General features: G+C 42.9%; 1 protein-coding gene across 1 annotated transcript in view; it reads right to left on the reverse strand.

The window, feature by feature from the left end:
- PTPRF (protein tyrosine phosphatase, receptor type F) overlaps positions 1-15,203 on the reverse strand; it is a 300,767-nt gene that overhangs the window by 243,493 nt on the left and 42,071 nt on the right. The window contains exon 2 of the mRNA XM_026086910.1: positions 14,326-14,487. Coding sequence (XP_025942695.1) covers positions 14,326-14,410 — 85 coding nt within the window. The 5' untranslated portion in view covers positions 14,411-14,487. The remainder of the gene's footprint in view (positions 1-14,325; positions 14,488-15,203) is intronic.

Genomic DNA, 15,203 nt, shown 5'->3' on the forward strand with positions numbered 1-15,203 from the left:
ACATGAAGTTCATTAAAATATTTAATAATGAACGAAGAACAGCATAGAAATTTGATGGTATAAGAGAGACAGGTTTTTGTACATCATGGCAGCAGCCACTATACATGCACCAAAATTCACTGCTTGGTGCAATAGCTGTGTGCCCCACAAAACACATGCAACTAAGTGCATTAGGCAAACGTGGTTCCCATTCCCTATGGAAATTAATGTTGGGGTGGATTCAAAGCAGCTGACAAGTGTAGGCTCTTTTCTCCTACTAGCTGGTAGTAATAATTCATTGTCCCACGGTCTCCCTCCAAATGTGGACTCAGACACAGGAACCTTTGAACAGAAGCCTTGGGTTTGTACTATGCAGATGGGGAGACAGATGATCTTATTAGTCCCTTCCACTTGAAGGTCTGCAACTGCGAAACTTCAGACACAGCTCTTTGCATGTGCACGTATATATGTATAAATAAAAAAACATGGTAAAGTCTCAAGACAGACAACTACTTGCAGATAACTACAAAATACATTCTGGGAAAAAAACTGGAACTACCTGTACAATTTACTGAGCTGGTACAGAGGGGTACAGACTCTACGCCTTCAGAAGATGACCCATGCACCATAACGGACAGCTGAAAGACCTTTGGTCAGTGTGCAGGTATGGGCAAAAGGAGAGCAAAACAATGAGGGTTCATGAGGAAGCTATATACAGAGAATGTCTTCAAGTCTTTCTTTTGTTACTGTCACAGACTCCCCTGGATTCTGCCCATCAGCTCCTTTCAAGGAGAGCCAGAAAGACAGAAGAAGGGCATTGATGAGCACTAAGGGCCTGGAAAACATTTTCACACAAAGTTACAAAGCCAGATGGACAAGAGCGATTGTCACTCGAGAGGAGGATGGGAAAGGACGGGATAAAAATATCAGAGTATCAGGTGATCCAGAGAAGACAGACTGGGAGCCTGTTTCTTCCTGGTTCATAAATGAAAACAAAGAAACATTCAAGTTAAGATACAACATTGGCAATTCAAGACTTATATGAGGGAATACGTTTTGTGTGTTTGTATATGAGATTCCACAAATTCCCCTGGAAATTCACATCAATGCTTAACGATCCTTTATGTTAGCAAGCTTTCCGTAATGCCTGACCTGAACTTCCCAGGTGCAGTTTAAGCACATTACCTCTTGTCCTAACACTGGAGAGAGAGAACTGAATTCTCTTCAATTGGTCCGTCCATCCATCCTGGGAGCATGGTGCTCAAAATTACATGTCATTACACTGGAGGCCTCATCAATGCAAGGAGAGTAGAAAGATTACCTAATGTATCTTTGAGACGGTACTCCTCATTTCCACCAGCGTGATGTTTGCCTCTTGCAAAACACCGCTGACTCCTGTTCAGTTTCTGATCCACCACGCTGCAACACCTTTCTGGATGCCAGCTGTCTAAGCAGTTGCCTCTCATTCTGTATTTATGCAGTTGATTACTCCCATTTTCAAACATTATCTGCATTTCTCCTTATTGAAATGCACCCTTTCAGACAGTTTCACCAATTTGTAAAGATTATTTTGAATTCTAATGGTGTCCTCCAACATGCTTGCAGCTCTTCCCAGCTTGTTGTTGCCTGCAAATTTAATAAGCATGTTCTCTATTCTATCATAGAGATCATTACTGCAAGTGCTGAATACTACCAAACTGCCAAATACCCACCCTATGAGCAGATGTTTCACGAGAAAAAGTCTCATGAGGCAGTACTGAAAGCCTTACTAAAGATAAATGACATCTACTACCTCTCCATTCACAAGGCCTGTTATCCTGTCATTAAAGGAAATTAGATTTATCTGACCTTGACAAATGTATTTTGGGTGTTATTCCTCTGCCTGTGTGGATATAACAATGTTTAGAGTTGTTGCAATTAATAATGCTTTACAGAAGCAACAATAAATAATAAAAAAAATCAGCTTCCGGTCTTACAACAATATCTAATTTTTAGGTATGAAATGGAAACTAATTCAAGTGGCATGAATAAAAAGCAAGAGTAGGGGGATCTTTCTTCTTACCTTTCCCTTAACCATGCAGCATTCATTAGTTATTGTCAGAGGTCTATGTCAGGGCAATCCTGGGCTAAATGGACCTTGAGTTTGAGCTAGTCCAGCAAAGATCATATTACAAAATAATACACGGTCTCTTTGAAAATCTGACACAAGCCTGGAAAACACCATGTGGTATAATGCATATTACTCTTTATGTTAAGTAGAGTTCCTTATATTCCTCAAAATTACACAGGAAACTGTTCTCATGCAACACAGTGCAGATTAAAGACAATGCCAGAAATTTCAGCTAAATTTGCTTCAGAAAAGAAATGTTTCATCTGCAACAGAGGGCTGTGCGTCTAATTGAAAAGATGTTGAACAGTACACAGACGCCAACTGAATAATACATACTCTCAGGGATTCTATCCTAATATGCAGCACTCCCCCCAGAATAACACACACCCCCATTTTTTTTTTTTCCCCCCCTGTTCATAGAATAAAGGCACACAACTCTGCAGCCACAGGAAAACAGTCAATCTTAGCCTCTGGGAAAAAACAAACTTAAATGTGTTAAATGTTTCTTGCATATATCAAGGCAGAATCAAGGTTGAGCAGGCATCTTCAAGAATGGCAACTCCAAACTTGTGTCCTACAGCAAAACTGCAGTGCAATTTCAACAAAGAAAACTGTATTTACACACTTGCCTCAAGAGAAAAATGCATTGGAAAACAAAGTCCACAGTGTCTATGTGAACTACTAACTTCTGTACGTGTCACATCTAGGTGCTGCCAGATCTGGCGGACCGCCTCCGCTGTGCACCTCTGGGGCTTTGAAAGGCTGAGATTAGAGAGACTCCATCTTCATTCACAGAATGAATATATGGGTAAATTATAGTTACATACAAGCTCAGACAGCATTCTTTAGTCACATGCATTTTAATGATTTAGCATGAAATTCCCTTAATATTATTCAACAGTGTATTTTTCTGTGGGTCACTCCCTTCCACAAACCAAGCTCCATTTTCTCTGGAACACTGAAATGCATCTGCAGTAATGTCAAATGTCACATTTTAAATTTGTATTCACAGACATTTTAGAACTGAGACCTATTAATAACAGCACAGCCTGTTTTAAAGGGTACAGAAGTATTTTTTACCATCCCTGTTGCAACAACATCTAAAGACATTTTTGCAGAAAGTTCCAAAAGGCAAGTACCCTACACAAAAAATACAGCCCCCCAACTTGCACTTTGGCTGAAGACCAAACAGGGCACATTTCAGCCAGGAAAGAAACTCATAAAAAGCTGAAAACTGGTTTTAATGAAAAATAACTCCTGCTAAAATGTATGTAATACAGCATTAAAAATTATATTGGAAGTCTATAAATGTCATGCACAAATGACAAGTCAACAGTCCAGACCATTACCTCCTCTTATGCCAAACAGGAGCAAAAGGAAGCCTTTCCGAGCCTCGGACGATCCTCACCACCCTCCCGGGCGCCCCGCTGTTTATGCTAAATTCCTTGTAGTCAGCATGCCAAGAATGAACACACCATGCCAGGAGAAGGCATCACAGTGTTTTACACGGGAACATTAAAATATTTGCTTTATCTTCCTCTTCATGCTTCAAATTCCACTGGTGCTCACTCCCCTCTCCCCACTCCCATATCCTCATTTATTAAATCTCCTATAAATTAAAAGTGGGGAAGGCATGAGAGAAGTTTATTCCAGAAGGGCTTTTTTCACATTCTAAAACTACAGAAAGCTCACCTGTTTGATGCTAAATAATGCATTAAAATATGGATCCATCCACTTTGTATCAATATTTTAATTGTCCTCAGTGTTTCACAAAACTTTCACCATTTATCATTCAGTTTTGCAGCAACTCTTCCCTCATAGATAAATACTGTGTAAGTACAATATATCTACAGCCTTCCCACCTCCAAGCTGTGTTTTTTCAAACACAAAGACCAAAATCCTTTCTGAAACCAATTCATGGTAATTCTCACATTTACATCAAAAAGTTACTTATTTCTTCCAGCACAACAGAAACATCTGAAAAATTCCCCCTTTTTCCCCCTCAAAAGAAAGTTAGAAACAAAATAAAAGAAAACAATCCACCCAACCAAACCAGATTCCCTCAACATATCTGCTTTACATTTGAGCAATCCGGAGAATTTCAGCCTCGGAGATAACTTAAGTTTCAAGTTTGAAAACCAAGCAAGCGCCATCTTTGCCTTATGCACAGCCTGGCTATGAAAGCAGCAATTTGGCACCACATTTACGTCTAACACCCTTACAAGCCACGAACTGGATTTGACAAGCTGGTGAAAATGTACCATCCTGTCTGCCAGGCACATTTGTGCTAACGCCAAGACTCAAAATGGTTATTACAAAGGGAGATTTTTAGAGGCAAAAGAGGTGCGTGAGTAAAGTTGCTGCATATTTCCCGGCCTTTTTAAAGCCCTCTTTTCAAAACAACTTTTAACAGAAATAACAAAACAGTCACAGGAGCAGTTGAAGTGAATTTGTCTAAAAATAAATCCAAAGAAAACACGTAGGTGTTCTGCACTCTGATATCTAAGTACAGAGGCTCAAGGGGCACACTCTCCTCTACCCACATGGCAATTAGCTTGCAAGGGCTTTTTTTCACTAGCCTTTGAGGTGAACCAGCAGAAGCATCACAAGTAGACAGAATTAAAAAAAGAAAAAAAAAGAAAAAAAAAAGAGAGACAAGACAGACAGACAGACATGAAAAGCTTCCAGAAAAAACAGTATTAACTGAAGAAGAATAGCCATGAGTAGTACACACACACACCAGTCCAAACCTCTGCTTTCCATGCCGAGATTATTCAGTATATCTGCTCAGAGTGGTCACTCCTGGTGGCATGAACCTCTGTGGTGAAATTTTCATTGCTTCAGGTTTTGATGAGATACTATCTTTGTGCCTCAAGCCAATTTTATAAAAAAACATTAAGGGAAGTTGTACTGTTAATTACGAAAAAAGACTGGAAATCCTGGGTAACACATCCAACGAAGGGACACCTGAAAATCACAGCAGGACTGCAAGCTCATTCCAGACTTCATAACATGAAAATGTTTTGTAATTATTCCTTTTTGATAACATGTTTATTGTATTAGGTCTTATTGTGAAGGCCTAATGTTATGATGCATCAGAAAAAGCCCAAACTTAGACTTACAGGGCAAAAATCTAGCATTGCAGCCTACAATTCTTTTACAGATGTAAAGCAATTGTCCACCATAAAGAGTGTTTGGTTTAATCCAGTAATCATGTTTCAATAAAGTATGCAAGGCAAAAGACATTTCTGAGACTTGAGGCTTTCAGTATGCATCCTACAGTGTTTTCACACCAACAAAATAAATGAGATTTGTCTTCAAAATGGACAAAGCACTGATTCTCATAAGGGGCTAAATATAGGATTCAATTAGAAGTACACCACTGCTTTTGAGCTATTGATACATAAAGATAGCCATCTTACCAGAGAAAAACCATCCATGAACAGATGGGATTTTTTTTTTTTCTAAACCAAACGTGTTCACCATCAAAAATAGATCGACTAACATTTTGAGCAAACAAATTTCACACTCTTGGTTTTTCACAAAAATGAGCTTGATCATCTTACATTACAGAATCATTTTGAAATACGAACATAATGAACAGATAATCAGAGAACCAAAAAGCACCCATATTACTACTTTATTGTTTTTTGCAAATGTTCAGCTAAAACACTGAAATCTCCAGCAGAGCCCATACTTTTTCTCCATCTGAGGTCTGTATTACTAGTAGCAAGGAGCAGCATGACAAACCATATTATTTCATCACTGCTTCCTGGTACTCCTTTCCATTTGCAAAGAATGCCACCATCGCTACTATAGGATGTTTTAAACAACTCCCTACACTATTTGCAGTAGCCTATAGAGACACCATCACAACTAAAAGATTTGCATCTGGGAATAAATGCAACTAACTTGCTACTAGATTTGGAAAATAAAGGGAGAACCTTATCAAGATGGGGGGGGCAGTAAGTAAGAGGAAGGGCAGCTCATACAGAATTATGTGGATAACTTGATGAACTGTGATCCATTAAAACGCGTTTTAATACAGTTAAGGGAAGGTATTCAGGAAAAAGAAATGCAAGCCATGCTTACAAAATGGGAGTTTGAAATCAGAGGTTCAGAAAGTGATTCAAAGGCCATTGCAGAGAACTGTGTCCCCAGGTCAATGCCATGGACAAAAGGGCTAAAGGGCTGTTGCAAAACGGTGGCAAGATGTGGCCACTTCTTCTCCTCTTCTAGGCCTTAGTGAGACAGTTAGTTCTGGTGACTGGAATTTAAAAACACACTGAAAAGTCTGGAAGATCAGAGAAGGACTACAAAAATTCTCTCTAATCATAAAACCAAAAATCAACCCATTCTTCTGCAATGAAAAAGACAAAGCTTTCAACCTAACTCCTACAAAAGAAGCTGAAGAAATGCCTTGACCACAGTCTGTAGTTTGCTTCGCAGGGAGAATGCACTGAAGAGCAGAAGTATCTAACCTAGCTGGCACAGGGGTACAGTATCCAGTGTCTGAACCCAAAAATGCACAAACCAAGCTTGAAATAAATACAGATTTGTGAAAGCAATGATTATTTGCCATTTTTACAAATCACACAGGAGATGGGTAAATTCTCCACCATTTAGTCTTCAAATCATGATTTGATGGCCTCCTAAAAGCTACATGCTAGCTCATCCACAGCTGTTCAAGTACATGCAGAAATTGCTACGTGAAATTATACAACCCATGCTATGCAAGAGGTCAGAGTAGAAGAGTATAATGATCTGATTTCTGGCCTTAAAATCTATGAATCTACACTGAAGATAAAAATTTTAAGGAGGTAGTTTTACTGTTTTTCTATATCACCTAGCTAATACGAGCATTACTGACACTCTCTCTCTCTCTCTCTCTCTCAAAAAAAAAAAAAGTATTAAATATTTCTGCCCCCCAACATCTCTCACTCCACTGGATAACTTCCATGGGGATTTAAACAGGCACTCTCTTGCAAAGGCAAGAGACCAGCTCTAGCTACTCAGTTTAGTCTCAGTTTTCATGTGATCATGAATGACGTGGATGTTAACCGAGGATGCTGCTTAGGACACGCATACATGTTGCAGAGCAGCAGTAAGTGGGTTAAACACAGGTCCAAGGCCTAAAGGCACAAGTCAGACCCTGTGCTGCTGCAGTCCTCACGCAAACATGGGCCCCAGCGTACCGCTGATCACTGACAACATGCTCAGAGCTGCGCGAGAGCAAAGCCCAGAGCCGTCCTGTCCAAAGCTACACCAGCACCTCTCCAGGCTCAGGAGTCCCTGAGGCACAAGTCCCTGAAGGCTGAAAGACAACACCAGGAAGGCATCACTATATATTTAGTCTATTCTGTTCTCTACTCCACTCTCTGCAGGCCTTTGTACCAACCACTGCTGCATAAGGGATTTGGGGCTAGGGAGACTGTTGATCTAAGAGCTGATGCTAGCTTTAGGAACAAAGAAAAGAGAAGGCAAATTACAAAGCTGTGGTCTGTTGTAGGTAGCTACCCAAACTAATTCACATGACTCTAGTGCAAGTACCAGAGCAAAAAGAGCATGGCTGTAAATGCAGAGAAAGTTCTGTTGTCTGCTTTCAGGATGGTCCCTGCTCTCAGAGAATCCTACTTACCTTGACATCTGCAACATTCAGTTACAGGCAGGCAGCATTTTGATATTTTAAGGGGAAGCATGGAATCCATTTATTTCTAAATATACATATGAAGACTGAGGACACCAAAAACAAAGCTGCACAATAACTGCGGCTAATACTTCAACCTGTCCTTTAATGATGCATCCACTATGCCTCAGATCCCAGGGTTTCCCTAAACAATATTTTACATGCTTGTTTTACTGGTGGAATTTGTCAAGCTAGTCAAGGTGGAATTATAGAAAATTAGTATTTACCTGTGTTACAATGCCTGGATCAGGTCAAACCATTACACATAATCATTACATGCAGTGTTTTAGGGACAGGCATGCAAACAAAGAAAACAAGAAGCAGAAATAGATGCAAGGCAGCAATGGAGAAGCCTCAGGTCCAGCTTGTTGGACTGGACCCTACCGCCCAGCTCTGCAAAGCAGCTCTGTTTTCTCGAACACAAGAGCAAGTTTGTCCCCATATCAACATATCACCTTCCTGTTTTTTCTTGTAAGGCATCTTGTAAGAGATCTCTTGTAAGAGATCATTTAAGCAAACTTGACACCCACAAATCCATGGGCCCTGATGGGATGCACCCACGAGTGCTGAGGGAGCTGGCGGACATTATTGCTAAGCCACTCTCCATCATCTTTGAAAGGTCATGGAGGACAGGAGAGGTGCCCGAGGACTGGAAGAAAGCCAATGTCACCCCGGTCTTCAAAAAGGGCAAGAAGGAGGACCCAGGGAACTACTGGCCAGTCAGCCTCACCTCCATCCCTGGAAAGGTGATGGAGCAGCTCATCCTGGAAGCCATCTCCAAGCATGTGGAGGACAAGAAGGTGATCAGGAGTAGTCAGCATGGCTTCAGCAAGGGGAAATCATGCCTAACCAATCTGATAGCCTTCTATGATGGAATGACTGGCTGGGTAGATGAGGGGAGAGCAGTGGATGTTGTCTACCTTGACTTCAGCAAGGCTTTTGACACTGTCTCCCATAGCATCCTCATAGGGAAGCTCAGGAAGTGTGGGTTAGATGAGTGGACAGTGAGGTGGATTGAGAACTGGCTGAATGGCAGAGCTCAGAGAGTTGTGATCAGTGGCACAGAGTCTAGTTGGAGGCCTGTAGCTAGCGGTGTCCCCCAGGGGTCAGTACTGGGTCCAGTCTTGTTCAACTTCTTCATCAATGACCTGCATGAAGGGACAGAGTGCACCCTCAGCAAGTTTGCTGACGATACAAAACTGGGAGGAGTGGCTGATACACCAGAGGGCTGTGCTGCCATTCAAAGAGACTTGGACAGGCTGGAGAGGTGGGCGGAGAGGAACCTCCTGAAGTTCAACAAAGGGAAGTGCAGGGTCCTGCACCTGGGGAGGAATAACCCCATGCACCAGGACAGGTTGGGGGTTGACCTGCTGGAAAGCAGCTCTGCCAAGAAGGACCTGGGAGTGCTGGTGGACACCAAGTTAAGCATGAGGCAGCAATGTGCCCTTGTGGCCAAGAAGGCCAATGGTATCCTGGGGTGCATCAGGAAGAGTGTTGCCAGCAGGTCAAGGGAGGTGATCCTCCCCCTCTACTCAGCCCTGGTGAGGCCCCATCTGGAGTACTGCGTCCAGTTCTGGGCTCCCCAGTACAGGAGGGATGTGGCACTACTGGAGCAAGTCCAGCGAAGGGCCACAAAGATGATGAGGGGACTGGAGCATCTCTCTTATGAGGAAAGGCTGAGAGAGCTGGGCCTGTTTAGCCTAGAGAAGAGAAGGCTGAGAGGAGATCTTATCAATGTGTACAAGTATCTGAAGGGAGGGTGTCGAGAGGATGGGACCAGACTCTTTTCAGTGGTGCCGAGTGACAGGACGCGAGGAAATGGGCACAAACTGAAACACAGAAACTTCCATCTTAACATGAGGAAAAACTTTTTCACTGTGAGGGTGACAGAGCACTGGAACAGGTTGCCCAGAGAGGTTGTGGAGTCTCCTTCTCTGGAGATATTCAAAACGCGCCTGGATGCAATCCTGTGCAATGTGCTCTAGGTGACCCTGCTGAGCAGGGGGGTTGGACTAGATGATCTCCAGAGGTCCCTTCCAACCTCAGCGATTCTGTGATCTCCTCAGCCCAATTAGCCTCCAAGAAACACCGCTAATGGCTAAAAAAAAAAAAAAAAAAAAATCTGTACAACACACATCTTTCTGATGTAAAGAGACTATCCCTTGCAAGGGCAGGAAAGCCTCATGATAGTTCAGATTTTGGTTCTCTGCTGCCAAGAGGTGGTGAGAGGCCAGGGACCAGCCATCGCCAGCACACACTCACTGCTGCAAGCTCTCCCCGGTTCCCCTCCAACAAAACCAAAGTTTGCTCTGTATCTCTAGAAATCAGAAGGTGCAAATTGTTTGTTTACCACGTATCACTTTGCACATAATTGGCCTAAGTTCTCTCTCAGTTCTTTCATTCTACAAGGTCACTTTTGAAGTGGTTTTCTTCTTTTAAGCCCTTTGAAATTCTGTGCAAGACAAACCAAGATGTATTTTGGTTAGAAAACACTTTGGGTGGGTCACCTAGTCTCTTCCTTTGGCTAACAGAAGCTGTGCCCAGGACATCAAAAAAAACCTAATTAAAAAAAAAAAACCTACCAAAACACATTGCTGATGATCTCTGGTGACAGTATTGATTTTTTGTCCTGGTCTCTCTGCATTTTGTTTTAAGAGAGATTTTTTTGGTTGTTTTTTATTTTATTAGAGTAAATGACATATTTCCAAAGGCTGGAAAAGAACATCTTTTAACTGACAATTGAACTGAACATTAAATGAAATCTGCAAAGCCATTTTTCCCATGCACAATCAAAAGCTGACAGACAGGGAAGCACAGAGTGCTTAAAAAAAGAAAAGAAAAAAACACACAAGCAAGCTGAGGGAGAAAGTGTAAAACAGTCATCCTGAATCAGCTCCAAGCTGCTCTAATGGAATTAGGGTCACCCTGACAGAAACACAGTCAGATCACAGAGAAAATTTAATAATTTCTTACTGCAGTCTGTAAAAGCAGAGGAGGATTTGAAAGTGCTTTCTGCCAAATTAGCACTTCAGTACACACCGCTCACGCACACGTGGCCCCTCCTGCTCACCTTCTCCCCGTAACACCTCACCGGGGGCTGCGAGCCACCGAGTCCGTCCTGCTCGCGGAGGGAACCCGGACAGCACCTCTTTTCTGACCCGGTGCCATGTGCTTAACCTCCGGATGCCCCTTCACTTCCTCAGCGCTGACGTTACTTGCAGCTCCCGTGAGCTCGCTTCCAAGAGAGGCACCGTAGCGCGCGCGCGCGCGCGCCCAGCACTAATCCCACCGCCGAAACGTACTCAATCTGTTTTATCTCACGCATTAACATCTAGCTATCAGCCAGCTGCCTAATTGTCAGGAAGCTACAGCAGCAACAGTAAAATCTGTTGTGACAACAACGGCTACAAAACACAGACTGAGGAGGTAGGGAAGCCCAGGTCTGCGTGGTCTCCGGAGCATCGCGGTGGCCCCAAACACCACCGCAGTCTGCCAGCAGCCGCAGCACAGCTGAGCCGCAACGACTCCCTCTCTGCCCTCAATCCCCACCATTGCTATAAAGAGCAATTTTGCAGACTGACTAAACACGGGGATAATCCTGCTCCCTCTATTCTACTGCTTTTCATTGGAGAAATGTAAGAGTGCTCCGCAGATACAGAGCCCACCATCCCTACACTGTCATCAAGCAGCGCTGTGCCAGGGAAAGGAAGAACCAGAGGGAAGCCCCAAGAACCATATTACAACCCCAAGTCATGTTACATCAGGGACCAGCTAGACAAATACATTGTCTTTGAGGCCAACAAGATGCTTGGAGGACAAAAAAAAAACCCCAAGAGGGTGCACATGGAGTGCTCCTTCCACTGTGCCCCTTCCTCGCTTCTGCAACAAGCTCCAGCACCCACACGTTATCGTACCTTCCCCTCACCCCTCCTTCCTCGCCTGAACCAGGATCCCCCAATGCCATATTCACTATCACATCTCACCATCTGCATCGCTGACAGCAGCATAGGAAACATGCAGGGTTTGGGGAGGATCTTTTTCCTTCTGTTTTTAAAACAGAACAAAGTTTCTGCCTCTAGGATATTCATCTCTTCCTGAAATCTTACTGTTCCGATTTCCTAGAGCCACTGAGGAAAGAGGAACAAATGCAACCTCTTGCAGTCCTGCAACACATTGGAAACGCAGACATTTTCCTCCCCTTCTGGTTCTCGAATGCAGAGATGCAGAGCAGGCCTTTTCACACAGCTCCTGCCACTGAGAAAGACTCAGTAGGGCAAGATAACAGAAAAGCTCCAAGTTACTAAATGCATAGAGCAACGCTTTCCATCCTAGGAAACCCTTGGTTAAACTGTGATGGTCGTGGTAGTTAAAAGGTCATTCTCCTGCAGATCTGCCTTCCAGATTAGGAAAAGGAATTCAGAGTCTCTCTAAGCCAGAGAAAAAGGCATACATACAGATTTGTTTGCTTCTCAAGAGAGGAAGTGTTGCACATCTGAGACATCAATATTTGGATCTGGGACTGGGAAACAGAGCCAGTTTTGTTAAATCTAAGCACGTGGAATTATTCCACAAAATTAGCAAACCATATCTACTGCAGATTACCTTTATAACACAAACTGTCCTAGGACATCTTAAACTCCACCAGCTTTTGTATACCTGATGGAGTGATACTTTTGTCCTTTGTGAGGGCTAGGATAAAGATAATAAACCTATGAGAATTTTTCTATACCTCAGAATGTGATACATACACCTTACTGTGCCAGACTCCAAAATGAGCTAAAATCTGTAGATATAAACTAAACTAAATAAACATCTTCCAGCAGCATCAGCAGCCAAGAGACAAAGCTGAGGAAGGAGGCAGCTGCTGCAAAATGATGGCTGCCCCCAGTTTAGCTGGCATCTCAGAGACTCGTACAGACTGCACACTGATCCACTATCCGTGCAAACCACCGCTAGTGATGACAAAAACAGTGAAATTTGTACCTTTCTTCATATTCCCGCTCACTGTCCTCTCCAGCTTCTCTAAATCTACTCCTCCCCTTCAGTCAAGGACATTTCAGCCCCCCAGTCTGTCTTCTCCCTTCAGCCAGGCTCTTCCCAACTGGTATCAAGTTCTCCTTCAACTTTCACAGAATCACAACTTAATTACAAGCCTGGTGACAAACTGCAGCTGGAGGGAGAAGCAGATGGTTGGTGGCAGCACAGGAGGCACATCGCAGTCACCTCTCTGTTCTGGCTGAGGCGCCCCAGGAGCCCTGGGCACTTTCAGAGGCACTGAATATTCACAACTGCCAAAGCATCTACAACAAACATTCAAATGTTTGGCCTGCTCTGAAAAGCAAATCTTCTAAAACTATTACATGTTAACACACAAAAGCATTCAGTGATGCACAGGTATGTGCAGCTACCAACCAAAGCACCATGCCTACATGTGACGGGCTGCCCTGCTCTGAGGTGGTGGCAGAGAGCTGCAGTGAAGACTGACTTCCTAAGGCACGCTTTCCACCTCAGAAATTGCACCACTTCTCATTGTGGTGAGGAACTGCCAGCAGCCAGGAAGCTGCACAACAAAAATGTTTGGTGGAGAAGACAATCCCATTCAAAAGAGAAGTAGGCAAATAGGAGGACATCTGGAGCATGTTGTGGTGTGGGAAGATGTGAAGGGAGGAAAGAAACCAGTTACTGATTAAAAAAAATTTTTTTTAATTTAAAAAAGGGAAAAAATAAAAAGAAGGGGAGGTGCCTTTAGATATGATTGCACAAATAACTTGGAATAGCCTAGCAAATACATGCCATGAGTTATGACTACACAGTGAACCTGCAAGGTTTCCTGCGCTCTGCACAACACGCTCGCTTCAAGGCATTTTCACTAGCCCACCATTAGCCCAGTTTCTCCTCTTGTCTCTCCACAATGGCCTTTTGTGCACACCTTTCTCATTTCTCTCCTCGATAGAGATAATCAAAGGCAGACACAGTGGCTCCGCAAGACTATCAGAACAACAGAGGTGGACACAGCAGCTTAAAGCACCCCACAAGGAAATGTTGCGCTTTAATTCTACTGAAATACAGGTCTAGGAGAGTCACACCAGCAGGGAAAAATTTCGCATCCTTTCCCAGCAGCTCTCAGTCACCCAGATGACTCGAGAGACACCCCTCAGTGCTACAGAAATCATGAGAGCTAGTAAAAGAACAAGGAAAATAAAGTAACAGAGATTACTGTGACCACAATATTTCTCTCTTCCTCCACCCCCAATTTTCTTTACTCATCTGTAGATGTTAAAAATCAAATTGTCAGGTTTTGATCTTGCAGCTGTTACAGAAGCTCTTCTTGTGTTTGAATAAATTTTGTGAGTCTTTTTAGTTCTACTTGTGCCCCTTCAGACACATACCGCTTATCTGCATTGCACACACTGGAAAAAAAAACAGATATTTTGGGGGTTATTCCCTAGTCCTCAGTGTTTCCTTTCCTTTACATGCAAAGAAGGTTTAATATTTGTTGAAAGAAAATTTGCAAGGTATTCAAGGTTTCAAAAATTATAATGGTACTTACTGTCCGCTCCTGCTGAAGGCAGCATCAAGCAGCACAGAATGACTGCTGGCACAGTGAATACTGGGACGCAGAAGTTAGGCACCATATTCCAAAGCAGAGCGAGTCCTCTTCCGTCTGAGGCAAGTGGTCAGTACATTCAGCGTTACAGACACAGACTCACTCCTGTAAACCGAGAGGCAGGGGGAGAGAAAAGGAAAATGATCAAATACAATACTTGGATTAACTGTTGATATCACAAAGTACACTGTAGATACATAAATACAGATGTATCTAAGTGAAATTTAACCATCTTTCCGATTTGCCTTCTCCAAAGCAAAGAAAATTGTCTTGGGAATTGGCTTGACTCGGGCATCTGCTTGGATATAGAAATAAAAAAATGCCTTGAAATTCAACCAAAAGGACAAGTATTTAAAAGGAATGTAATTCCTGTGCATCTTCTCCTTTATCTTTTCTATAGAATAGACTCATTTTACTTAAAGGTAAAAGTTTGCCTACAATTTGTCTGTTAAGACAAATTTTAAAGGATGGGGGCTCAGTCTTTCAGCGCTGGGCATCTCAATGCAAGCTCAAGAGTCCTTCAAGAGTCAATGAGACTTTCTTTAGCTAAGCTGCAACTGAAAGTTGGTAACAAAACATTAATAATAAAAAAAAATCTCACATTGGCAGATGTCAGCCTGAAATTCAGTGACAACCAGCAGGGTGATGGGGAAAAGACTTAAGACCTGAAGGTTTCCTGAGACTGCAGCAGTGCCTTGGTGAAATGAGATGTCTAGTGCTGAACACACGTGACATGATTCTGGGTCCCATGAGTATCCTTGAAGCAAAGTACCTGTGGGCGCACACCGTACACGGCATGACCCAGCACACTACTCTTGCTC

Source organism: Apteryx rowi, unplaced genomic scaffold (genome assembly GCF_003343035.1).
Source record: "Apteryx rowi isolate R43461 unplaced genomic scaffold, aptRow1 scaffold_7, whole genome shotgun sequence".
In the NCBI taxonomy this organism is placed as follows: domain Eukaryota; kingdom Metazoa; phylum Chordata; class Aves; order Apterygiformes; family Apterygidae; genus Apteryx; species Apteryx rowi.